The sequence below is a fragment of the Xyrauchen texanus genome, chromosome 31 (genome assembly GCF_025860055.1).
Source record: "Xyrauchen texanus isolate HMW12.3.18 chromosome 31, RBS_HiC_50CHRs, whole genome shotgun sequence".
Taxonomy (NCBI): domain Eukaryota; kingdom Metazoa; phylum Chordata; class Actinopteri; order Cypriniformes; family Catostomidae; genus Xyrauchen; species Xyrauchen texanus.
In genome coordinates this window covers 31,158,564-31,186,490 of record NC_068306.1, presented here as the reverse complement: position 1 = coordinate 31,186,490, position 27,927 = coordinate 31,158,564, and the positions used below count along the sequence as shown (strand labels likewise).

The window sequence follows — 27,927 nt, the reverse complement described above, 5'->3', positions numbered from 1 at the left end:
ATCGACAACTATGACTACTAACAAACTCAAATTGTTACCCAGGATGTGAGATTTACCAATTTACCCACTAGAGGGAGACACATAACCTTAAACAAAATGTTTTTTGCAGAGCTGAGCTAGCTCCTTATTTACAATAACTTAATTCAGATTATTAAAGATTTAATACCACCAATATAACAACGGAAAAAACTCAAATGTCTTTCATCTCAGAGTACCTCGATGGGTCCTCTAATTCACTCCAAAATTGTTTAGCTTTAGTGTAAGCAATATCTAAACTCCTCTTTGAGTAAAACTATAATAGAAAATATTATGATTCATTTAATGGTCACCACTTCCTCAAGTGAAGGCCAACTCCTGTGTGTGTGTGTGTCTGACCTGCTAATGTCTTGTTATGCTCAGCAATAAAATATCTCACGACTGGAAAATTCATGAAAAAATAACATGAATAATATTGATAATATGATATGTTGCCACTTGATTGGCCAATGTCATTTGCTTAGGTCAAGCATGTCAAATAAAATGTGGCAAAAGAATGTGCATCAGTTCTTTGGTGGCAATAGAATATTTTCCATGATAGTCCACAAACACTACAAACTATCCACTACTAGGACTACCAAGAGTCCTCATCCACTAATCAATGCTAAAACACTGGACCCAACACAATCAGATTAAAGTCTCAAGACAGATTTTGATGAATTTATTTAAATGGTAAACAAAGTTTCTGAGTACAATATAATCCAAAAACTAAATCTGAAAAGAAACAATGAAACAGGTGCTTGCTCTCATGTTCTCTTTTGCATACATTTGCATAAACTAATAGGTGTTCACTCAATAGTTTGCCCATGCCTAAAACAATATGTATATGCACAGGATCTCTAATGTTACGTATTAAAATAAGAAACTAAAACCCTATGGAATACATTTAAATAGTAATAAAATAAACATTTGGTCATTTTTAATATAATGCCTCAGTGCCTGATGGAGGGCCTCCCTGTTTCTATAAAGCAGCATATGGGGAAAATTGACAAAACCAAAAAAACAAAAAGTGACCGTCAACTTCATTTGGGGTTCACAATGCCTTCAGCGATTCTGTAGCCATCATACAATCTTGTAACAGACATTCCATAAATGTAACATTGACCCGCAACAATGCTCGAAACTATAAACTTGACACTTCATTCATGCAAGCACAAACAGATATGATGGTTATTATGAGGCATCATAAACACCAATTCAAGTAGTTACTGGAAATGTGTAACAGCTCCTGTTACCATGACAAATGCATTTGTGCGGCTTAAGTCGAGAAATATGGGACCCTTAGAATCGAACCTCTGTTCTCACCCAAGTTACTCACAGTAATCGTCGCACACCTTCTCTGAAACTTGAGTGGCATCTCATGATTGTTGCAAGATGGCAATTCCTCAAGTATTGTTTACAAGCTTCACATAGATCACTTTCATTATAAAAAGGCAGCCAGTGCATCTCCAGGCACACTTAAAATTATGGTGAGGCAGCTTGCTACACAAAAGTACTGAAACTATACCTACAGATATAGTCTGTAAAAAATGTTGACCATATTCTTTGACTCGCTGTACAAGCCAGAGAGGCTGTCGCAAACCCAAATAGAAGATTTTTGGTGTGATAATGGAATTCAAGGACTATTTCTCCATAATAATTCAAACTGAAAATAAAAACAGCAACCAAATATTAAGGGCCAGTCGTCATTTGTCCCATCTTATACATTTGAGAATGGAGTCAAATAATAAATTTTTTGCACACTGCCATATTTACACTGTCAAACCCTTGCAGTCTCAATCACAGCATGAATAATGTAAATTATGAGGTAATTTCTTAAATCAATCTTAGTTAAAATAGTGAATGGGGGCATGACAAAATACATAATGTGTATGAGGTTTCGGTTTTAAAACAGTGGAAAATGTACCAAGCTTCAAAAGGACACCATCTGTTTTCCTTTAAAAGTACATAATATGCTTTGCACCGTTTACAAAAAAAAAAACAACACCCTTCGATCACCTATCCCACATGAAAGAAAAGCAGATACTTGTATGCTTTGTTAACCTATCAGGACAGATGATTGAAGAGTCATGACAATGGCTAGTTCTGTCCATTTTACAGGATGCAGCTCCTTCCTTCTCGAATGTTTATTGGACCGAATCACCCTTCACTTCCCAAAGTTGCCAAAGTTTGCGAAGGCATCTTGTTTAGGCTGCACCATGGTGGGGTTTATACCCTGACCAATGACCATGCTAGGCATGCCAAGGGCACATTGCAGGCCTGTGCTAGTGGGTGCCATGTTCATGCCCATTAGTCCTTGATTGACGGGTATTCCTCCAATACCCATAGAGTTAATCCCCATGGTGCCCGTTACCATAGCAGGAGGCATTCCCATGCCCATGGTCCCTCCAACCATCATGGGGTTCATTCCTGCTCTGGCAGGAAGCGCTGAGGGTTGGGCATTGAGTGTTATTCCGGCAAAATTTTGCGTGACCATGTTCAAGGGTGGCTGAACACCTAAATTAGAAACCAAACAAATCCTTTAAATTATAGGCCTGAGAGATTTTTGTTCAATTAAAAATTCTGCCATTACGATGAATATATCTAGAAATTTTAGATTGCTCTTGACATTATCCATTGCTATTTGATATTGCTTATGAATGTAAATATCATCTCATGTAAACACATTTAACTGTCTAAAAATGACTATCAATGTAGAGCTTTGTAAAAAATAGTTTATGTTGGAGATATTTTGTAACCTTGCTGCATCATGGTGTTGAGTGTGGGCTGTGTAGGCTTGGAAGGGTTCAGGCCTGCGGACAGGAAATCCAGGTTGATGTTCACGCTTGGGTCGGACCAGGTGGTGGGCATTGATAGCGTTCCCCCTGACTTCTGTAGTCCCATCTGATGGGGCAATAATGGACCCCCTATTGTCTGCAACAAGAAGAATAATCAATCAATTACTGTAATTTACTGCTTCTGATCAGAGCAATTCTATTAGGGAAGTTATTTCCAACACAATATATTTTATTGGCAACATAATATGTAAAAGGTAGGGATGGGTATATGGGGTATATTAGTATCACCTCAACGCATTTTCATCAGGATATTGGAAGAATAGGGACTGAGGTCAATCACTGGCACTTTTTTTTCATTTTATTTTAAATGGTACACTATTATGTTGCTGGTGCAACTGGCACTTTATGTTGAACTCTTTATTGTTTTGGCCAAGGTTATTGAGAATTGGACTTAGTCTGTTATGGCCTCTGAAGCAACAGATGTTTTCTAATAGTCAGGGTTTCCAATGTTCTGAATGTACTTGAAAGTATTGTGTTTTACTTTAAAAAAAAACATAGTTTACAGAAGGTCTACCTACCTATAGGCTACCTGAATTTCTGAAATGTAATATATTTCTAAATATGCTATTGCTACACTTAATGGAAAAAATTGCACTGGTCTACTGGACTTGGTTGAACAAAAATAAACAATATTTTGTTGCTTAAGCTTATGTATTCAGTCATTATTCAATGGTATACTAAAAATCCATGTGAAAAAAAATTACTTCTCACTGTTCTCAGGTCAAATATTTATGCAATTAAAATGCGATTAATTTCGATTAATTAATTACAAAGCCTCTAATTAATTAGATTAATTTTTTTAATCGAGTCCCAGCCCTAATATTATTATATGGCCAAGTTTAGTTCGATGCGGTCGACAGAATCGCTGTGTTTTGAATATGTGTGTTTAAGCAGCTGCTGTTTAACAGTACTCACAGTATGGACTGTAATGTACAGGTCACAGTACATGAGAGAATCTACAGAGGAGAGAGAGACTGGAATATATGAACGAAGACACAAACCTGTTTTTATGATGGGCATCAGAAGACGGAAACATCTTACATGCGCAATTGATCATGTCATTAACAACTAGTTGTAGAGGGCCAGAGGGCTCCTAGTGGCTTCCGCAGGCCCGAGCCTGGGGAACACTGGTGGGGGCAATACGCCACCCCCAATGCGCACCGACGGGCACAACTCGGGAATCGTAAGGCCCAGAGCCTCAGGACTTGCACCCTCGAAACGTGGCTCATTTGCAGGTGGCTACAATTAGGGACCGTTGTGCCCTACCAGACACCTGATTTTTAGGACTCTGAACCTTACGGTTCCGGAGTTACGTCCCGTTAGTATGCATACTTCAGAGGCTGCAGTATTGCCTCCCATGGGATAAGAGGGGTATTAAACCAGGGTTTTGGAGGCCAGGGCCCTCGGTATACCAGAGATCAAAATAAATGTACAGACTATGTACCGGACCATACCATAGCCCACATGAATCCTGGACCACAGTTTCAAGTGGCCTCTGGTGTGGTTCACTGGTACACACCTGAGTTTGGAAAACAGTCTTCACACTAGAGGTCGACCGATAGTGGATTTTACCAATACCGATGGTGGTGGGAAAGGTAACCAATAACCGATTAATTAGCCAATAGTTTTTAAAATTATAATATATTATTATTTCCTTACTATGACGGGTGCAGACAAAGAGTCCTAAATGAATAAAATCCCAGATGCTGTTTATTGTTCAACCAAAATCCTCAAAGTTCGTAATGATGAAATGTTGAAAATACTATTGTCAACTATCGCCATAGATTTTTGCAGATAATGATATTTCCAATAAGCAACTATCGGCACCGATAAAACCGATATATTTGTTTACCTCTACTTCACACCACCCAAACGAACTGAACTCTGGTTGACAACTGGACTCTGGTACACACCAAAATCACTAATGTGAAAACATCCTTAACCTTAAAATGCGCTGGTAAATATTTACAACGTTAATCCAGTCATAATTCCCATGGAATTCCTTGAGGCACAGTTCTTGGCACTCATATAATTAGCTCAAGCCATGGTCTAAACTCCAAACCTGTAATTGTCATGAAGGAAATCAATTCGTAATCATTCAGAACTTTGACTTCAGGTGTCTGTTTACCTGTGATCTGGACATGGCTGCAGTATACGGGCACATATTGAAGGTCATGCTTTGGGATGCGCTAAGGTTGCTGTTGTTGGAGCCTATCAGGTCAAAGAGGTCGGCAGAAGGTGGTTGGGTGGATGTGGGTGCAGGTGCAGCTGGAGTGGACACGTCACTGAATAGATCTGAGATGGCAGATGGAGCAGCAGAGGCAGGAGGACTGGTGGAGGCAAAGGCGTTCCAGTCACCAAACTCACCGTTACCAGTGGACAGCGAACCTGAAGAGACAGAGAACACAAACAGTGTAAAACTTTACATTTGAAGTGCACGCTATAAAACAGATAGTTCGGCTCTAAAATCGGATTGAATGAGCCATGCTCGAAGAATCTTTAAAATAGCAGATGGATCCAAACCTTCCTTGCAGATAGATACACAACTTCAGTTTCCAGTGAAAACGTAGTATCTTACGTATAGGACTAACTGACAATACGTATAGGACTTACGTATTGTCATTATAAAATCTTGCCATTAGATTTGAAATATGTTTTTATACACACATACATGCTTATTATTAACAAGTTTCTTGCACTGTTGTTGTATGACTGTTCAAGAGCACTATAACTGGATCCACACACACATTGCTCTTAAGAGTGTGTCTCTGTCAGGGGAGATGGGGCGTAAATGATGGGAGCTGATTCGTGTCTGTGCTCATAACACTCAGCAGGTAGCTGCTCCATCTGGACCCATCTATTACTCATCAATATTTCACTGTGCTGTGTGCACTACAACTCCAATCACATTTCAGACAAGCCTACGGCATTGTCATTCTACTGCCCACAAGTAAAGTGCTCCTCACTCTGCATTGAGCGGAGGCCCAGAGAGGAAAGAGCATGAAAGGTTCAACGCAAGCCCAGCTAAATAAATCCTTCGTCAAAGGGACCAAAGATAATGCAAAATGTAAAACATTTTAATGGTTGATAATTGTTCTCAACTCACAAGCCATTTGCAAGAAAGGCAAAAAGTACATTCTGAACGGTGTACAGTTGTGTATTGTGCATGATGTTCGATTGAACATGCTCTAAAGTGTGCAGTTGATAATACATACCAGCAGCTGAAGGGAGACTGGCAGAGGCAGCAGGTGAGGAAAAATCTGCAAACTCACCAACAAGGTCTGAGCTTCCACCTGCAAACCATTAACTGGGTTACATGACACATCGACACTCTTCAGAAAGCAATTATGAAAATTCTTATGGAATATGCTGAGAAACACAACAGATAATATAGCCCCTGAAGTCATTGTTCACCCAAAAATGTAATATCTCATTTTTTGGTGAACTTACCCTTTAAGATTACTAACAGCGTGCATGCACTCACAAAGGGATGACAAAAGTACAGATACATTGGCAACTAAAATTTTAAAAACGACAAAAAAATACCAAATACCAGTATTTCTATTGTATCAATAATAGTACAGAATCAACGAAGTACCCAGGTACTATCAAGCATGGTCCGCCTATTGGTATAGGCGCAATTGGTGTGCGGCTATTACTAAAATATGGCACTTTTCTGATCTCTTTCTTGTTTAATAACTTGGTTGGCTTGTGAGTTTTGTAGGCAAGTACATATGCAGTAAATACACAGAGACTTGGAATATGATGGACAAGTTGCATGGACTACTTTTATGACTTACTTTTTTATGCTTTAACCTCGTGAGACCTTGTCTTCTGTGTGGATATTGTATTTTGGCTTCACAATATGCAAAACATAATTAAATTCATTTACACCAACTAATCTGAGCTGTCAGTAAAGGGTTAAACTTTTGGCGTGAAAAGTAATGTGACAGAACAACTTGGCATCAAGCCCAATGGAGTTAGACTTTGGGAGAAACGGCAACAAAACTACATCTGGTAAGAAACCTCATTGAGTGTTTACATTGAAACCCGTTTGAGTCAAAATATTAGAGTCTCTAGATTCATCCGATATGCCATTTTTTTTTAAATTGAGCAATTTATCGTAAAATGGCATGCTGTTAAATACAGTGGACAATCGCGTTCATTTTTCTTTAGAAATCCTGTGCTTTTTCACATTTCACATATGGAGTTAGGACGAAAATAAGGTGCATTTCGAACTGTTCTGAGACCAGTGCAGACAAACAGTACATTGGAGGTCAAGTCATTCACTAAATAGGGAGCAAGGGTGCATCCTATTGCTTTCTATGCAGTTAAGTGCATTCACTCCTAAAATCCAAAAGTTCAGGCTCAGGCTGCAGATGATATTTGGACCACTCTACATGTTTGGCAGATATGGGACAATGATAATCAGTACATAGATTCAGAATTGTATAACGCTAAATTTAATTTTAACATGGTTGGCAGTGATTGGATGATGCTGGCCATTACTTTGAATCAGTATGAATTACGCTAATTTCTGATTGGTAAAATGCTTCATCACTGGCTATTACTTGACAGTGCAAAGAGAGAAAAAAAACATTGTAACAAAGTCAAATAAATTTGATTTGTATTTTTTTGTGCTTTTCCCCAATACACATTGTTCCAAAGCAGCTTTATGGAAAATACGCTGTATGTCTCAAAAACTTGAATAACCAACACTCCTGGAAACATAATAAACACTTTGATTAAAAAAAAAAAAAGAAATCTGACTTTCTATAGCTTGGAATTATTTAAAATTTTACAACTTAGTCCCACTGTTCATATACTGTATGAAGACATACATATTTAGGAAAAAAATATGCTCTAGCACTTTTATTTTTCTGCATGTTTATTATGTGCTCCTAGTTACAAATCAAAAAGGGAAATGGAAAATACACACAGCAGTCATGCTCTGGTCTCGGGAGGTTAAAGGTAGGCACTAATCAACTGCCATTATACTGATAAGGCAGTCTGCATACAAATTAAGTAATAAGAGTTTGGAACAAGGGTGAGTAAATTATGACGGAATATTAATATTTTGTACAAACTATCCCTTTAATGGCCAAATAAAAAGTGCATTCAATCCTTTGCAATCTTTACCATGTTGCTTAATTTTACAACATCTGCGATCACTGCAAATTAATATTCAATATATCACCCACCCCTTTTGACTACTGAATCTTTGTCCATTCCAACGCACAGGCAAACACACGTTTACACACATGCACAAACAATAAGGTTGTGACAGCTCATGACTTCCTGACTGATGATAGCAGACACAGCACAGCTGTCGAGTTGGTGACAGGACCTGCCTCTGCATCTGTGCCACTATCCCCTGTTCTCTCTCGCTCTCTCTCTCTCTCTCCTACACACACTGATGCCTATATGGGGCACTCAGACTGCTCTGAATACATCTCTGAAGAAGTTTTCCCACGAGTTAATGATCTCTGACCATAGCATGAAAAGTTGCATCAACTTTCTGATAAAAGTTTCTAGGGTTGGGAACCGAGAATTGTTTCTTATTCAGAATGGTTATATATATATATATATATCTCAGAGGTGGGAGCAAGTCACAAGCAATTCTCAAGTCTTAACCATCAAGTCTCTAGTCTCAAGTGCAGTGAAGCGCAGACAAATCAAGCAAGTCAAGTCGGGTCCGGATGAGTTTCAAGTCGAGTCAAGCCACAGAATTAAAATAAATAGAGGTTAATTTTTTAAATAGATTTATTTTTACTCTGAAATGATGAATGTATATACATATCTTTAGCCATTTTTTTTTTTTAAATGAATTGTATAACATTACTGTGCTAAAAAAATGAAAATAATAATTTATATATTGGCACTTAAATACTGTGAATACTCCTAGATACCTTATTATCCGAATTGTTTAGATTTTTTAAATTAACCAGTTAAAATGTATAACACTGTGTATGCTGTGTAAAAAATGCGGTCAGATTTTCACATTGATCTAACAAAAACGGCAGACGGGCTGAATGAAAATGCAAATTCGCTCCCTGACAGTAAGTGGTGCTTATGGAACAGCAGAATTATAGCAGTTATACCATTTTATACCATAACCATTATGGTATACCATACCATTTTAAACATTTTAATTACTGACAACCCTCAAACATTAGAACAGTAATTTTACATATTAATCTTTCTGGATAATTAAATTATTTACTTACCTTTCCTTGTGGTTTTTTAAATGTCTGATGAAATTTGAGGTTGTGGTGTTGGTATCGGATATTTTTGCATTGCATATTGTGCATCTGGCAAATCTTTTTTATTCACACGGTCCAATTCGAAATCTTTATATCCAAAGGAGATTATTTTTGGGAACTTTACAATCATTTATAATTTTGGCGCGTTGTGAGCGCAGCGTTATGCGCAGATGCAGATAAGTGGTGCTGGCGGGCTTACATTTTTGCATATGAATTAATTGATTTCACAATATTTATTTTGGGTTCTCAAGTCAGTCAAGTCATTTTCTTAATTTAGTAAAGCAAGTCCTTAAATTTGTAACTCAAGTCAAGTCATGTAACTTGTGTAACTCATGTAAGCAAGTGAGATCATACCTGATGAAGACACTCGTTGACTTGAGCCAGACTCCACCATCAACAGATCAGCCAGCCCTATGCTAGATGACACACTGACTATTGTCTGAAAAGAGACAAGAAGAATGTCACACCTCACTTCTACCACATGGAGTAAGCAAAGACATACTTTTCTACCCTGAGTCACTTCATAGAGAAGACTTCACAATGAACTCTCAAGGTTTTCACACCATATTGCCACTTTTAATGATTAGTTATAAAACATAAGCAATGACTAGTAGAGGCCAAGAAGAGAGGAGAAGGAAAAAAAAAAAGAAAAAAAACATTCAGCCTCCTTTGGACAGTTAGGGAACTGGCTTTTTATATATATATATATTTTTTTTTTTTTTAAAGTCATTGTGTACTGTAATAAAGCAATAAACTTCACTTTAAGAACATGCTTTAGCAGCGTGCTGAGTGACCCCAGTCAGGCTTCCTAAACAATCAATTGATCCGGCTGCTAAGGTAGGTACAGTCATGTTGGGTTAACCTCCTCATGGTCGCTATAATGTGGTTTTCGCTCTCGGTGGGGTATGAGGAGAGTTGTGCGCGGATGCCGCAGAGAATAGCGTGAGCCTCCACACGCACTACGTTTCAGCAGTAACACGCTCAACAAGCCAAGTGATAAAATTCATGGATTGACGGTCTCAGACGCGGAGGCAACTGAGATTCGTCCTCTGACGCCCGCGAATAGAGGCTAGTCACTACACCACCACAAGGTCTTAAGAGCGTATTGGGAATTGGGCATGCCGAATTGGGGAGAATAGGGGAGGAAAAAAGAAAAGAATGTACGTTAGTCATTTTTACCAAAGTAAAAGCCTGTTGTTAGTCACAATGCAAAGCAACAGTGGAAACAGCAATATGTTACAAGTCACAATGTTCAATAAATTGTAATTATATTAAAACTAATCAATATTCCACCAATTAATACATATATAACATTAATTGGTCTATGAATAATATAAATGCACATTTTCATGTTATATATGTTGCTTTAGATGCTGCTTTTGTGCTGCCTTTGCACAAAAGGCAGCTTTAGACAAATAGCTTAGCCTCACATTTTTTTATGCATAAGTAATCTAACGGGCTATGGTCCATAAAAAATAATAATGGTACATAATTAGCAACTTTTATTAGCAGTAACATTATCTGTTTACTTTTTAAAACTATTGTTCCAACACTGGTCAAAGGTTTCTGTATATCTACTATTTACAGACTATGAGCCAAATGTGGCTCATCCAATGAGATTTTAGTCCTAGAGTCATCGGTTTCATAATTTATAACGTAGTGTGGCATAAAAAGAGGGCTGTTTTCTACCTTTGTGTTGTCAGCATCTGGACTGCTTTTACCACCAGTGTAATGAGCAGCAGCACCCAAGTCAACAGTTTTTGACGGGACTCCGCCACGTTTGCGTGTGGAGATGGTGGTGGTAGAGGTGATGCTGTCTGTGGTCTGTGTGATCTGGACGCATTTGGTTGTTACAGACTCTTCATCATCCTTGAACTCAGACTTCGCAGGCCGTCCATTGCGTGAAACTTTGTCCTCCTCGTTGTCACTGCAGGAAAAGGCATTAGAAAGACAAAACCCTCATGTTGTTTCAGATTCAGCAAATAGATAGAAATGCATTATCTCAATTCAGGTAATTCTGTAAGTATTCCACAGGAAAAAGACAACGTAATAAAAAGGCAACTATTCAAAGGAAATGTACCTGATATGGTCTGGCGAGTCGTCCTTCTCCTTCTTGCGAAATTTATTGATTGTGTCATCAATAGTACAACCAATTTTATCACTTATCTCACCGAGTTTTTCACTGAAAGGGAAGCTGCTCTTGTTTTTGTCCCAGTCCTCATCCCATCCGCTTTTGGATTCGGGGTCAAACCGTTCTCCCGCTGAGGATGTTAATTAAGTTAGGGAATTTATTTAATTCATTCAATGAACAAGACAAATATAAAACACAGTTGACCAATACTGTTTTTGCAGTATTGTGGCCGATATGAATTGATCATCATTACACTATAATACAATTTAATGATGGTAAATTACACTTTTTTAAAGTTTTTTATATTGCATGAAACAAGAGATATTTATCATATACATTTATTAAAAAATAAATATTTATTAACGAAGGACAAAGTCACCACTACTGTTCATCGACCAATGGCGATAATTTCAAAATGGCCAGACATCGCCTTTACACTATCAATGAGGGTGTGAGGATATGCTTTGGTAAACTTTGAAAACTGTGGAAAACACACCTGACTAAATCACGAAAAATATAACTTACTAAAATCAGAGCTCTCTACCCCCTCTGACCCCATGTTACTTTGATCTTCTGCAGCTAAAACAAATCCATCACTGGCATGCCATCGTTAATTGGCAATTTGAAACTTTAGTACAGCTAATAAAGTGAGAAATCAAGAGTGCCAAATCAAAGTTGACTAAAATCAAAGTGCAATCCCTTGACTTCTCACACACGCTGAGAAACAACACTAATGACATGACAAAGGATATGGCATCTCAACTTGATTAGACACATCTAACAGAAAACATGTTCTATTACAAAAAGCAGAGATCTGATTATTTCGGCATGAACTTGATCGTAACCATCCCCAAATGATGCAGGGAACAAATTTGAAAAAGTGGTAGTCCTGAAATCAAAACAGCTCTAATCAAAACATCAGTTGTGGGAAGAAAGGAATCCAGGGTGAACTGGTTGGATGTGAAAAATCTTCAGAGGGCCTAAGACAGGTCCCTGTGGGACACCTACAGTGCTGAGCCAAAGCAGCTATTGTTTTGTGTGAATCAGTTTCTACAGATACAATAAGGCCCAAAATATCTGACCCGAGACCAAAGGGAATCTCATGCTTCATAATACCCAATGGACCAAAGACCTCAACATTGCGCTAAATTTAAAAATAATTGAATAAAACAAAACAAATTTGGCCTGACAGAACAGTACTCTGCATTGTTGCCCATGCCCAGTCTAGTATGCGCTTCAACAAAATTACTCTGTTGTGTAGCAGTAAAGACCACAAAGCTCCCCAAGAATGAATTTGGCAAAACTCTGTAATTTGCAGCACTTCATCACTTACAGTTACTTTGTTTCAAGCCTCCTCCCATGCTGTCTGAAGAAACTCCAATGTATTTGTCCTTGTTCTTCTTTGCCTTCTTCCTCTCCTCACGTAACCGGTCATCATCCTGGACAAACTCTACCATTTCTTTGACCTTCTGCCGTACATTTATGCCCTGATCTTTCCCATTTTCATCTAGCAAAAAAAAAAAAGAGCATGTCAAATCATATGGGGCTGCTTTGCCCATTTATTCTTATTTATTTGTCAAAATGTCAGTAACACTTCAAGCCTGACTTTGAAGGCTGGGTTCCCACACCTTTTGATCAATAAATTTCCATGAATTTTCCAGTCATTTGTGATTACTGGACCATTGAAATAATGTATAGCTATAAACATTGAGGTACTGTATATTCAATCTGTTTCCAGATTTCCCATGATAGTGGGAACCCAGTACAGGATCTATAAATGGGCTATTGATGCAAATCATAAAAATAACAGTTAATAAAATAGCTGGAACAAGGTGATGCCATGTGAGGATCGGATATGTGAACGACGAGCTCTGCGCACTTTGCTAGTTTTACTAACTTATGATATTAAACTGGTGAGATTCGATGCACTGTTCCATAACTGTTCTAGGAGGACAATATGTCAAAGAATTCAAAATCCTCGAGCTCTGGAGACATTAAAATGGAAGGCCGCTTTTGCACTGATATTCCCAGCCAAATTGAGAATACATGCTAAGGATGGCCATAAAACATTCTAATGCCCACAGCAAGCGATGTCCCTCATAAAGTCAATTAATATAATTAATATTGTGGTACTCCCGTTGCAGCCAATTGACCGGCTCACTGAACATTCCCTTGACTGTTTGAAGATTCTGCATGCTCATTTTGTGCTGGTTCCACCTAGCAGCTGGAGTTCTGTAGAGCAACATACATTCAGGATGGTTTTGTGGAATCTACACACTCTGTGCTTCTCTAGGGATCTCTAGAACACATCTTGAGATCCCTTAATTCGAATCTTCCTTATTACAATCCAGGGGCATTGCGATTGATTAATTGTGTGTGTGTGTACGTACGTACGTATGTATATGTAGTAAACAATACATTGTATTCTAAAGCCGTTTTTTGTATTGTCTTATCAATTATTAACTCTTCTGCCACAAGAATGTAATGCATTTATCTGAATATATATATGTATATCATTTTTTAATATTTAAAGATAACTATGTATAATTATTTAATCATTATATATTGAATTATTGTTATATAAGGGGCTTTCTCAGCAAATATTTGTATATGCGAATAATTAATCATGTAATTAATTCGATTAACAGCCCTAATATATACACTCACCTAAAGGATTATTAGGAACACCATACTAATACTGTGTTTGACCCCCTTTCGCCTTCAGAACTGCCTTAATTATACGTGGCATTGATTCAACAAGGTGCTGAAAGCATTCTTTAGAAATGTTGGCCCATATTGATAGGATAGCATCTTGCAGTTGATGGAGATTTGTGGGATCCACATCCAGGGCACGAAGCTCCCGTTCCACCACATCCCAAAATGCTCTATTGGGTTGAGATCTGGTGACTGTGGGGGCCATTTTAGTACAGTGAACTCCAAGAAACCAATTTGAAATGATTCGAGCTTTGTGACATGGTGCATTATCCTGCTGGAAGTAGCCATCAGAGGATGGGTACATGGTGGCAATAAAGGGATGGACATGGTCAGAAACAATGCTCAGGTAGGCCGTGGCATTTAAACGATGCCCAATTGGCACTAAGGGGCCTAAAGTGTGCCAAGAAAACATCCGCCACACCATTACACCACCAGCACCAGCCTGCACAGTGGTAACAAGGCATGATGGATCCATGTTCTCATTCTGTTTACGCCAAATTCTGACTCTACCATCTGAATGTCTCAACAGAAATCGAGACTCATCAGACCAGGCAACATTTTTCCAGTCTTCAACTGTCCAATTTTTGTGAAATCTTTTTCCTATTTGTAGTGGAGATGAGTGGTACCCGGTGGGGTCTTCTGCTGTTGTAGCCCATCCGCCTCAAGGTTGTGCGTGTTGTGGCTTCACAAATGCTTTGCTGCATACCTCGGTTGTAACGAGTGGTTATTTCAGGCAAAGTTGCTCTTCTATCAGCTTGAATCAGTCGGCCCATTCTCCTCTGACCTCTAGCATCAACAAGGCATTTTCACCCACAGGACTGCCACATACTGGATGTTTTTCCTTTTTCACACCATTCTTTGTAAACCCTAGAAATGGTTGTGCGTGAAAATCCCAGTAACTGAGCAGATTGTGAAATACTCAGACCGGCCCGTCTGGCACCAACAACCATGCCATGCTCAAAATTGCTTAAATCACCTTTCTTTCCCATTCTGACATTCAGTTTGGAGTTCAGGAGATTGTCTTGACCAGGACCACACCCCTAAATGCATTGAAGCAACTGCCATGTGATTGGTTGATTAGATAATTGCATTAATGAGAAATTGAACAGGTGTTCCTAATAATCCTTTAGGTGAGTGTATGTATGTATATATATATATATATATATATATATATATATATATATAATAACAATATAGCTTAATAAAGAATATCTGGTGGCTTTAGAAAGGTGGTTTTTAAATAATTTTTGCTGCTTCCAATTTAAAATCTCTTGTCCACAGAAGCATATTAAAATTTTTGTTCAATCACATTCTCATTAAAGCGAGAATGTCCCTCCCCTACTACCAACTGCGTATACTTAAGGTTATTGGTAATTTTAAAAAGGGACAATCCCTTTAATATGTCCTGGCCAAGCTCCCCGTTTCAACAGGAAATACATCAAACCAGGGAAGAAACCTGTGTTCGTCAACCTACAGTATGTCATATGGACTTTAATGTTGGCTTTATCATAAGTGGCACCCTTGTTGAGACAAAATCTGTGAATGAGAGTTTGAGTTGATGTCTGGACAATTTCTTGCATTTCAGCAAGACATTTTTGTGCAATAATTATTGTAAAACCAATAATTAAAACAATTGATAATCGAGTCCAGATTTACATTTTCAACATAATTCTGAACCTGAAGACAAAAAAACATTATTTAAAAATGATAGAGAATTAGCTCTACAAAAATCCCATTTAACAATGCTATAATTTAACTTTGCAATAGAATGAAAAATAATCAATGCACAGTGAACTACTAAAACTAGTAGTTAAAAATAGTAAAACTACTATGAGAGTATTTCAAAGTTATGTCTCAATTGTAACATTTTTCTGATGCAATTACATTTGTAGACATTGTGATTACATATGGCAAGCACTGCAGGCTATACAGACAATACAGATGTTAAACATCCTGTTAACTGAATCTGCAGAAAAATGTCAAATATCTCACGTTTACTAAAACATTTTTAATAGCAAAGATCTGCATTTGCAAATAGTGAAGTGAAGAACACTATGCCAAATTATTAAAACACAACACACCCCTTTTTGCTCATGTGCCCTATGCATTTACTTTTACATTTACAATTTTCCACAAATTAATTTTCAACAATGGTATTGCAGAATGACTATATTGTATTATTTATTCATTTTAAACCTGGTAATCTTGCCATCAATTTAAACTTACCTAAGAAATTATAATTTTCCAAAGAACGCAGGTCATAGATATGTTCTCTGGTGCTGGTGACCACCCGTTCTGACCCATTTCTGATGAGGTACGCTAATAGTAGTAAGGCCTGGACACATGGAAGAGTGAATTATTAGATCAGATAAAGCAAAAAAAATAAATAAAAATATATATATATATATATATATATATATATATATATATATATATATATATATATATATATATATATATTATTTTTTTTTTTTTTTATTATTTAAAAACAAATCTGAATACAAGTTATAAAGCATTAATTGTCCTAATGGCAAAACAAATTGTCACTGAGAATCTTCTTGGGTTTTGTCTTTATCGAGAATGATCAAATATGGGATGGTTGTGTCAAGATCAATTCATATTGCATCTTGAGAGAGAGAAACAAAAAGGCATAATGTACAGTCAGCCAGCCCAAAATGAAACACAGGGGTGTTGTATCACCCTGTATGGATTTATTTTGTAATAATGACCTGCTGACAACACATTACCCAGTTTGTTAAATAGCTACTTTCCAAATAAATAAATATACATGAAAACTGAATTGAAAATATTTTAAACATTTACTAAATTTGACATTATTACGGTTTCATTGTGTTTTCTAATGATTACAATATAATAATTAATAAAAAGTAAATATATTCAATTTTCTCTGTATGTGAAAATCAATTGCTGTCTCTTATTTTGGAAGTGGGTCCTTCGCGAGTAGATCATGTTTGGGGAGTCTTGGCATCAAAATGTTTGAAAACCCCTGCATTACAGACCTAAAAAATAGGTTTACTTTCTTAAATGGACAGTACAACATTTTATTTTCTTTCTTTTGATTTGGTGAATAAGGGAAATGTGACCTGAGCAGTGCTCTGTACCTTGTAAACTCTCCTCCAATTCTTCTTGTTGTCTTTAAGCATTCTGGTCCAGAGCATGTTCATCACTTCAGGGAACTGCTCATACATAAACGTGGATCTGTGGCATGAATAAAGCAGACAAATCACGGCTAATGTACTAATGTACTATTCGGCAGAGTACACATCATTGTTTGAATACTAGATCTGAAAAGCTTGGATCCTCAAAGCCCTGAAAAACTGTAAATCAATAATGTTCAAAACCTTTCATAACTTAAATCAAAAAGTTTAAACATTTAATAACTTTGGTTTAATAATCAGTAGGTTATAACAATATAAATGTAACAACTTTACATTTCTTTAAACTCCAATAAAATTAACTACTTTTGAGAGATTTGCAGCAGCATCAAATTAGACCATCCTAAAGTGACTAAATATAAGGGTTTGGAGGCATAAATCATTGTGTGACAGGTACAAATCTCAAAATAGCCCTTTTCAGACAATAAAAAACATACACTAATAGCAGGTTCACATTTGTATTCAAATTAGTTATTCAAAGCCTTTATACAATGAACAAAATTCATTTAAAAAGAAAACAAGCTTTGTAGACAGACACTTAAGACTGTATGCAGACTGTCTTTGAAGTAATTTAATCCCAGACACTACATTTGTATAAAACTAGGTGGAGAAGGTGATTAATCAACTTTCAGAACAAGTTCTCAAGTCTAAGGTATGATGCAATGAGGCTGAAATCATCAGCTATCAATGATGAGATCAATGTAATTTTCTGCAGTAATTGCCCTACAAAAATGCCCAGGGGTAATTCTGAGTGAATGAATGTCTGAGGACTCAGACAGAACCTCAGAACAAGCACTTACTTGGCAATCTCACCCATGAGCTGACCCGATGGGCCCCAGGGGTCATCATTGGTAGCTTCTCGAACCTTGGACTCTATCTCTGAATAGTTCATCACCACGTTGGTACTGGGAAAGAGCAAAAACCATGGAATCACAAATAAACTATTAATAAATTAATAAAATTAATTTCCAATTATTTTGTGATTTTTATTTGAACAATCACAATATTGATTCTTAAAATAACAAGATAGATCATTTACTTTCTGCTAGGGACTTAATTACATCAATCGCATTCCAGCAGTCAATTGCAAAACAGCCATTGGTTGATCTTGATAACAGGCCAAAAGAAAAAGAGAGCCAAACGAGAAACTACACTGGTTTATTTGTTCTTACTTTATTATTAAATGTTCACTTATACAGATTAATTACTTAACTTGTTTGAATCAATGTTTACTCAAATTAGCTTATATTATTTGTTGTTGAAATTGATATTGAGGAGTCAAATTGCTTTTATACAGTCAAAATTGTAAATCAGTCAAAGGTTTGGAATGACATGAGTAAGTTGAAAACATTATGATAAAAGATACAATTTTGGGTGAACTAACCCTTTGGACCAAATTTTAATAATCTGTAAAACAGTCATATACCTAGCTACTACAAAGTCAGACAAAGGGGAGACAAGTACATTAGGAAGAATAGGAAGGTGCATCATTAATCTACTTCTCATGTAAATCCTACTTATTTGTGAACATTTTCTTGCAAAACTTAAGATGAGAGAAAGCGAAGGACGACAAAACAGTGATCCCGGTGATTCCCCCACCAAAAAAAAGTCTATAACTAGTACACTTGAGTCCTGGTTAAAAGACAGACTGAGTCAACATGTAGGCCAGTTTGACTATTTGACCCAGACTGATAATTTACCTCATGAGACATATGCACTGTTTATTGTTTAGCAGGAATGGAACAGGGTTGTTTAAATCGTTTAATATCAAACCATTCCATCAGAACTGACAGGACTTCCACATCTTTAGAAATGTTTACAGTACACAAGGTCATGCATGTATATCTCTTCAAACAGTTTTGAGAGGGACATATGAGGTCAACAATCCTTCTTTTAGGATGGGCAAATGTCCCAATTATTGTTAATTCGTCACAAATCAAAGTCAAGCTTCAGGTCTTTTAAGGCCAAATCTAAACCAAGTCTCAAGCCTAAGTCAAGTTTCACCAACAATTTCAGACACCTTAGTCCACGCATCTGTTTTTATTATTAATTATATCCCTGTAAGCAAACAGGCACAGATCATACATTAAGGGAAAACCCACCACGGCAAAAATCAGTTTATCCTCAATTTTGTTTTCGGAACTAATGTTTGGTGGGAACCAAAGTTTACACTATTGTGTTCTCTAGACTTAGAAGTGCTCCGCTCTAGCAATACTTGCCGCCGAACCACGTCAAAGCTCATTACCATAATGTTGCCTGCACTTGGAACTTTCCTCTGACGCCCACACTGCTCAAGACACGCTGCTTCTCGCCACCGAGAGACGTTGGCTGCCATAGAAAATGAATGACTTCCGGTCGATTTGACGCTCTCAACGCCTCTGGTCTGAACGCACCATAAGCCTAAATCAAGTCTCAAGTCTTGTCATAACCCTAACACAAGTTTCAGGTCTTTCAAGGTCAAGTCTAAAAGTCTCAAGTATTGCAATATTGACAGACAAGTGTGACGCACACTTAAGTTTAGAAGTTTCTAAATCTGATAGGTGGCGCTGAGTGGACGAGATTTACCCTGCTAACTCTACAACAGCTGCAAACACTTTTTTTAAAATCATTATGAATTTGAAAAAGTGGATTTTCTCTCTCACTCTCACAATCCCACAGGGAGGGAGAGTAAAGGTGAATTCTGGAAGTGATTACATTTACATTTATGCATTTGGCAGACGTTTTTATCCAAAGCGACTTACAGTGCACTTATTAAAGGGACAATCCCCCTGGTGCAACCTGGAGTTAAGTACCTTGCTCAAGGACATAATGGTGTTGGCTGTGGGGATCGAACCAGCGACCTTCTGATTAACAGTTATGTGCTTTAGCCCACTACGCCACCACCACTAGTCTACAGACAGTCTAAGGCTGTTGGTTGATGTGTGTAAGAAACAGGAACAATGGCAGGTGAGGAACTACATCCCAATGGAACGATAATGCAGGTGGTTTGAGAAGATAATGTAACCGATTCACATTCATTTGAAGAGTGAAATTCTCAGCCAACTCGACAAAATCTGGCTAAAGCACATCCACAGAACAAGGATACCAATCCCGTTAGCTACGTCACTTACAAGCTTTTTGGGGGGCTTGATATTTCCAAAGATCAGCTTGACTTAATGGTAGAGCAATTGTAATCTGCAAAAACTTTCAAAAGAAAAACCTCCATTTCTTAAGGAATTCAGATGGCAGCACTGCACATATGGTCTTGATGAGTGAAAGATCAATTTAATTGTGTGGCAAGGAGGGATTAAATTGTTTAAGCAGCACTCCTCCATAAAACCAAATTGACATTCTTCTAACAGCCTCTTCACAGTGCATGTGTGTGTATATTGAGCTGGAAGAAATCAGTGCGCTTGACCACTTCACATCAATATTTCAAGCATGTCTCTCTACTACAAGTATAGGCAAGACTCTTATTTGGCAGTTACTTTTAATATATCATTAAAAAAAGACTCATGAACCATAATGTTATCAATTTAAATTATTCTGGCAAATACTTTACTAAATCTGTCAAAGCGGTTACAGAATTAACATTTGACTAACTTACTCAACAGAAAGACATCAGACATCATTCATGTTCCACATTTAATGAATCCAGATTTTTACTGTGTTATGTGTACTTAAGGTTCATGAGAATTAGAGCAGTATGATTACTGACTGTAGTTATAGGCTAATAATACAATTTCTATTTAGTAAAACAATCTTACATTTTCAAGATTTCCTAAATAAAAGGTACAAAATCACTAAACCTGCTAGCTTGACCACAAACAAAGATGTGGCTGAGGTAAATCTTTTGACAGTAGTTTAAAATAACAAGGAGAGCTTACAATAGAGGATGTGCTGATAGACGTGGTTCACACACATAGGAGAGAGTGCTACAAATTTGGCCCAAGATTACAAGTAAAATCTCAGGCAACTGAATAATGATGTCGGTTCATGCAAGCAAGGGGCCTGTAAACAGCCAAACTGACAGAAATTCATTCCAGGCGCATGTACAGTGCTGCGTACTATGCAGTGCATATTCCACTGGAATATTCAATATGCAGGGAAGACAAAAGAAGAGGCATGCTTTCTTTCGCACAAAGAAAAGGGGCACAGACAAGCATATGGGCTTCTTGCCATCCTTTGCATCCGCTGCCTCTTTGTTCTATAGGCCTGCCGAGATTTACTCTGAGCTTTTTCTCTCCTCCGCTGTTTTCACGGGCAGTGGATGGGCATACTTACACATTCACTGTGGAGCTATGGCCTGCAGGAAAAAAAACCCCACAACAAACTCAAAACACAGAACATGAAAGCTCTCAGAGTGGTTTCAGCTTCCCTGCTCCTCCACCTCAGACTAAAAAGACTACCTAGAGCTTCAGAGGTAAGCAAAGGTCCAGATGAAGCTTTACAATGGAGATGAGGATGATGGAAGTTTATAATAAGTATGATAGAGTGGGAACAAAAGCGATGTGATGAAAGGTATGATACCTGGACAAGGGAAAGTTTGCTAGGGAAAGAAATCCCTTGGGATGTGAAGTATGGAGATAGGTGATTCTGAGTTGGGGTTTTGACGGAGTTCTTTTAAAAAAAACAATATAAGCAATATCACACAAGGAAGTGTGCGATATGGCCCTACATCAGCACTACTGTGATTCAGCCACAGGCAGAGTGCTGTAGGGACATATAGGACAATTGTGGGTGTGATATTGCTTACAACAGTTCAATGAACAAATCAATTAAACATTTTTTTTTTTTAAATAGGAAAAACGGAGTATAGTCATAAAAACGCATTTGTGCATGGAACTAATTTATTTAGCTTCTGTTGGTAATTCAAAAATGTCACTTCAGAAATAGCATCATGCTTGTGCTCTTTTTAACAAGTTATTGGATAAACAAAGATGGATGTGTTTGTGTGTGTGTGTGTGTGAGATAGAGAGATGAAGCGTGTGCGATCACCTGTTGCCCAACCCAAGCAGAGATACAGTCAGCTTTCTGAAGATCGGCTTTCACAAATCTCATTCACAATAGAAACAGCAATCTTCTCTGCCATTTTAATCAGCACGTCCTTTCCAATGTGGAAAGTCCAGTAAGAGGCAAGCGCCTTGAATTGTGTAATTAATAAGCCTGTGGTGTCTCTCAGCTGTGATGAGCCTTAATGCTGAAGTTATTTGTTTAAAGCTATTTTCTAGCTTTAGTAGTGTACTAGTAATACGAGCAATCACGTAGTGCTGCTGTATGTAAAAAACTAGCTGACCTAACTGGCTCATATTACATTCAAAAATTTTCTTTTGCCAACACCTGCTGGCTAACATATGTAATGTAAAAAATTTTTTTAAAAAGTGTAAAAAGACACTGTAGCTCTTCACACATACTGTATGCACTGCTCTTACACTAGTTTAGAATGGCAGGAACACAAGCGGAGTGATACACACAGTGAAGCCGAGTGCTGATGGTGTGAGACAATCAGTGCTCATGGAACATTTCCGTCCAATCAGATTTGAGGACCGGAACTAACGGTTATGTTACACACACACACACACACACACACACACACACACACACACACACACACACACACACACACACACACACACTTTATTATAATTTTTTTCTTCACATTTTAGAATAATAGTAAAGTCATCAAAACAATGGAATAACAAATGGAACTATGGGAATTATGTTGGGACTAAACAAAATCCAAAATAAATCAAAATGGTGTTATATTTTAGCATCTTTAAAGTAGTCACCCTTTCCCTAAATTTTGCAGACATGTACTCATGACATTTTCTCAGCCAACTTCTTGAGGTATCACGCGATGCTTTTTAAACAGTATTGAAGGAGTTCCTATATATGTTGGGCACTTAATGGCACCTTTACTTTATTATTTGGTCCAAGTCATCAATTTTAAAAAAAATAATTTAAATAACATTTTAGTTTTATAATGAAATAAATTTATATTTTGGCGCAATTATATTTTTGTCTACAAATCCAATTTAAAAAATGTAAGCATACGCCTTCAGATCAAAAGATTTTTAAGATCATGAGAACCATTTCAGTCAAGTGTTACAGTATAGTATGTGTATGTGTAATATATATATATATATATATATATATATATGAGAGAGAGAGAGAGAGAGAGAGAGAGAGAGAGAGAGAAATTCAAAATTCCACCCTGGTGAAACTGGAGATTTGTGTACAACTCACAAATCTCCAGTGTCACCAGGACTGAATTTCTAATACCTTATCAACAGAGCAAAGTGGTATAACAAGGAGCTGATACAAGTAGTGGTCGAAAGATATGGCTTTTTTAATGGCCGATATCCAGAGAGCAGGGTGGCCAATAGGCCAACATAATGTTGATATATCACACAATTTAATATAGTAAATAACATACAAATAAAATAGCTATAAACCCTTATAACATATATAATTTTATTTAGCAATATATTTAAAATTTCACACAAAACTTTGTGTAAATAATAAAGAAAATCTTGAAAAAAAAAAAAGATTTTTAAATGGTAGCAAAGTCCCTTTCAAGGCAAGTTAGTCCACTCAGGGATTGGTGCAGAAGGGCGGCATGGGGTTGTAGCTGCTGCCTGAAAAATGAGCTTTGCCACCCCAATAACTAGCTTTTTGTTTATCATATCACAATACAAATCGCATTATTTTTTTTTGTCTATACCGTGATGCCTAATCCAGGCTCATAGAATATGTGCTTCAGAGACAGACATGAGCACTCTGTAGGAAGAAATGCTGGATATGCTCAAACTTTGTAAGATTCGTAAATAAAATCTGTTTAAACGAGATAAACTGTCTGCAGAAATGCGTATCTGATAAACAATTTATTGATATTTGCCTTTAATAGACAAGACAGTTTAAAGTTAAAGGGAGCTGATGAGGAAAGAGAGAGAATGAATCAGGCATGCACTTTAAACATTATGAGCTCCATTGCATCTGTCACGGCTTTGACACGCAACACAGTTAAAATTAGATGCTGTTATTGTGGTAACACAAAGGCACGAAAACAACAAAACAAACTGTGATTGGTTATTTACATGTTTCAGATGGATGTTTCAGAATTCATATGCTAGCAGGTGATTCTCTGCACGCTTGCGGCTAGAGAAACAAATCAAGCTCATGCGAAAATGTATCGGGCAATGCCAATAACTAAATTCTGAATATCGTCTGATTTATCTGTCTTGGCAATATACCAGTCAAGAAGGCAAAACTCAAGGCAAAAATACACTGAAAGTGGAAAAATTGCCCCCATATCTAAAAATGTGGGTGCAAAATTACCCTTGCAGAGAATTTCTCTGTTCCTTTTTAACCTTGGTATTATTTCATTATGTTCTGTTCTAGGAATTAGAAAAACAAGTCTTGAAATCCCTGCATTCAGAGTTGTGCTATGTTTAAACGCAAGAATGTGTTTTCATCTTGTTCTGTCACTAGTGTCAATCCTGAGTTTGGTTTGCTGTCTGTACAGCTGTACGTTGCCCAAACAGCTGGCATGTTAAATCTAACTTGGGCCAGAGAAGAAAGACAGTAAGAAACTATTAGACTGCCCCATGTTGAAAAAAATGCTTTCGTTTACAAACGAAACAGGTCAAGATGAGTTTCCTGTCAGTTAAAAGCTTTCAGATTTAAAAAATTGTAAATTAGCTAGAAGCATGTGCCATTTATGTAGTCTTAATGGAATTAAACTGTACTCCAAAGTGTCTAAGTGTTTGCATCATAAAAGGCCAGTCTTTGCAGTGAACAACTTGAGCTATCAAATATAATAGCAGAAAAACAACTCACAAAATTGTTGAGCAATTGTGTCTATGGCATGTGCATTATTCTCTGTACATGTACTTCTCAATTAGACAGAAATGGACAGCAAGGCAACAAACATAATAAACGTTGGATTATTTTCTTATTTATTTCCTTGGGAGCCACTGCAGGAAAATATAAAGAAGCCTAACCGAACAAAAGCCAGTGAATGCCCATGAAAAGGCCAACTATATCAATATCCACCTCCTTTTAACTGGATTCATGCATGCTTAAATGGTCCCTTAAGCTGTGGCATCCATTACAGTAACCTGACTTGACTGCAGGACTTGTTTTGTACAACAGGCACCTAGTAGTACAGTGAGTCTACAACAAAATACTGGGCAGAAATATTGCTTGAGTAGTAAAAACTCAAAACAATCTCCATTCAGAAGCATACATTTTGCAAAAGTGAACAGATTCTATGTTTTTCTTTGACATGGGTCTTGTAGGGGTGGGCAACACTTTGAATATTATGATACATTTGATAGTATTTTGGTGATATAAAATATACTAACATTGCAAATATCGTGAAAATAAATTAATTAGCTTTTTATTAGGCCTTTAAATTTCATTAAATGTGAAAGTAGGACTGCTTCACACTTGTTCCTCTAAACTTATTCATGAAATGTGAGAAAATAATTTGTGCAAACTGTTCTTAAAATATTTCTTACATAATGTCAAATCAATGTGAGTTTATGTAAGAATGAATTCATAACTATTTACAGAATTTTTTCCTGTTTGTATTTCATGAATACAGAATACAGTTCATGAATAACTTTCAAGTATAAGAATGTAAAGACAGAAATACTTTAATATCTCTGATTTAGGGGGCCTGGGTAGCCCAGCGAGTATTGACGCTGGACTACCAACCCTGGAGTCGCGGATCCGAATCCAGGGTGTGCTGAGTGACTCCAGCCAGGTCTCCTAAGCAACCAAATTGGCATAGCTGCTAGGGAGGTTCGAGTCACATGGGGTAACCTCCACGTGGTCGTGATTAGTGGTTCTCACTCTCAATGGGGCGCGTGGTAAGTTGTGAGTGGATTAAGGAGAGTAGCATGAGGCTCCACATGCTGTGAGTCTCCATGGTGTCATAAGTGATAAGTGATAAGATGCGAGGACTGATGGTCTCAGAAGCAAAGGCATGTCCACCACCACCACCACCCCAATTGAGGTGAGTAACCACGCAACCATGGGGACCTACTAAGAAGTGGTAATTGAGTCAGCTCCAAAATACTAAGACATTCTGCTTTTTATGCTTTCACAAGGCTTTGCAAAGGATAATATTCTCCCAGGGATGGTGAAAAAAATACAGTTTTTAAGATATTTTCAATGAATTATAAAGTACAGGATCATGGTTTAAGGAGAGTTCAGGACACAAACAATCTCAGGCAAATTGATGAGCAACATCATTGATCTTTAAAAATAAAAGTGAAATTAAAACAATACAATTTAAATCATACAATTCACACATGATGGTATTGGTGAAACTAAGAAAAAGTAGCTTTTAGGTTTCTGAAACAGCACTGAGGTTGAGTCAATCATGGTGTGTATAAAATACTTGTTACAACTTTGAGTAACATTGAGGAATATTGACGAACAATAATAAATAATAAATCCCCACACAATGCTGTTTTTAGTAAAAAATGTTTTTAGATTGGCAGGATCATTTAGCGTGTATTATATTATTAGAGGTGATAGCACATCTTGTACTTTTCAACTGCAAGATGTGCCATCACTGATATTGCTTTTGTAATGATAGATATATTTATAGATATATAAATATATAAAATATATATAGATATATATTTTGTAATGATAGATATATTTTTTATAGATAGATATATTTCATGCTGTGAAAACCATCAAATACATTAGATGAACGCTCTTAACCTTATAACACATTCAGTTTTAAGGTAAAGAGCACTTAGCATGATGTATCAAAACAAGGCCCACGGGTGATCACGCGGGAATTTGGAGTGTTCATTGTAGGGTTACAGTTAAATCGTTAAGTCTGATCTAATTTAAGTCAATGTAATGACAGTAATAAGGTTGAGTGACACAGTTATTCATCCCGGTGTACGAATATAGCTGGTGAATGTAGCTAAGCTAAGAGGCTAATTAGCATTAATAACGGATCTGTGAGCCGGTTAATTGTACAGCATTTAAATATAATTCGCAACAATACACACACAAATACACCCATACTGTACACTAACTAGATATACCAATAAAGAATCCAAAGAGCCTTCGGGCAAGAAGTGTGTTGCTCAGAATCACGATGTTGTACCGGGACAGCACTCTTTATAATATAAGAGTGTTTTCTTTCTTAGGGTGGATCAAAACCAAGGGAGCTGCCTACCTAAACAGCATCCTTGAGCATCAGAGGCACATGCAGCACTTATCTGAGCATAATTTGTGGGCAAGGTAGCGCGCCTATAATCCCAAAAATGCTACACGCTCCGATAATACCCAAATATGCTGTCTATGTAGGCAGCTGATTAGATTTGAGACAGCCCAAAGGAAAAAAAAAACAGCTAATACGGTGTGTAAACTATATAGGTTTAGAGAACATTCATGGTAAAGGCGGGGATAATGGATGTTCACTGAGTGTAAACAGTGTAATTACATAGCTCGTAATTTTACATTAATCTTGTGGCGGCGTTGATGATCATCGGAGTCTGTGACGTCACAGGCTCCGCACCGTTATAACGGGCCTCTGCACCGACACACACAAGCTCTTTAGAAAGCAAAAGGCCGGGCATACTCACGCTTTATCCACCAGCTCCCTGACTTTCCACATATTCAACATCCTGGCGCTTTAGACAGCGGCTCTCCGCCTCAATATCGCGTCGTCCAGTCCGCACACAAACACAGATGGACTCGGATGTCTGTTACAGATAATAACAGAATTCCCAGCCCCTTCCGCCTCTCCAGAGCTT

At 37.3% G+C, this 27,927-nt stretch overlaps 1 protein-coding gene across 1 annotated transcript; it reads right to left on the bottom strand.

Annotated features, from left to right (window-relative positions):
- Positions 1-688: 688 nt before the first annotated feature.
- Positions 689-27,927, bottom strand: LOC127625497 (clathrin interactor 1-like). The gene is made up of 12 exons (XM_052100816.1): positions 27,757-27,927; positions 17,959-18,063; positions 17,105-17,201; positions 16,209-16,317; positions 12,601-12,774; positions 11,217-11,397; positions 10,826-11,063; positions 9,491-9,575; positions 6,089-6,166; positions 5,002-5,261; positions 2,775-2,949; positions 689-2,532 (listed from the first exon to the last, which is right to left on the bottom strand). Exons 1-12 carry the CDS (start codon positions 27,795-27,797, stop codon positions 2,183-2,185), a joined length of 1,893 nt encoding a protein of 630 aa, XP_051956776.1. The 5' UTR covers positions 27,798-27,927; the 3' UTR covers positions 689-2,182.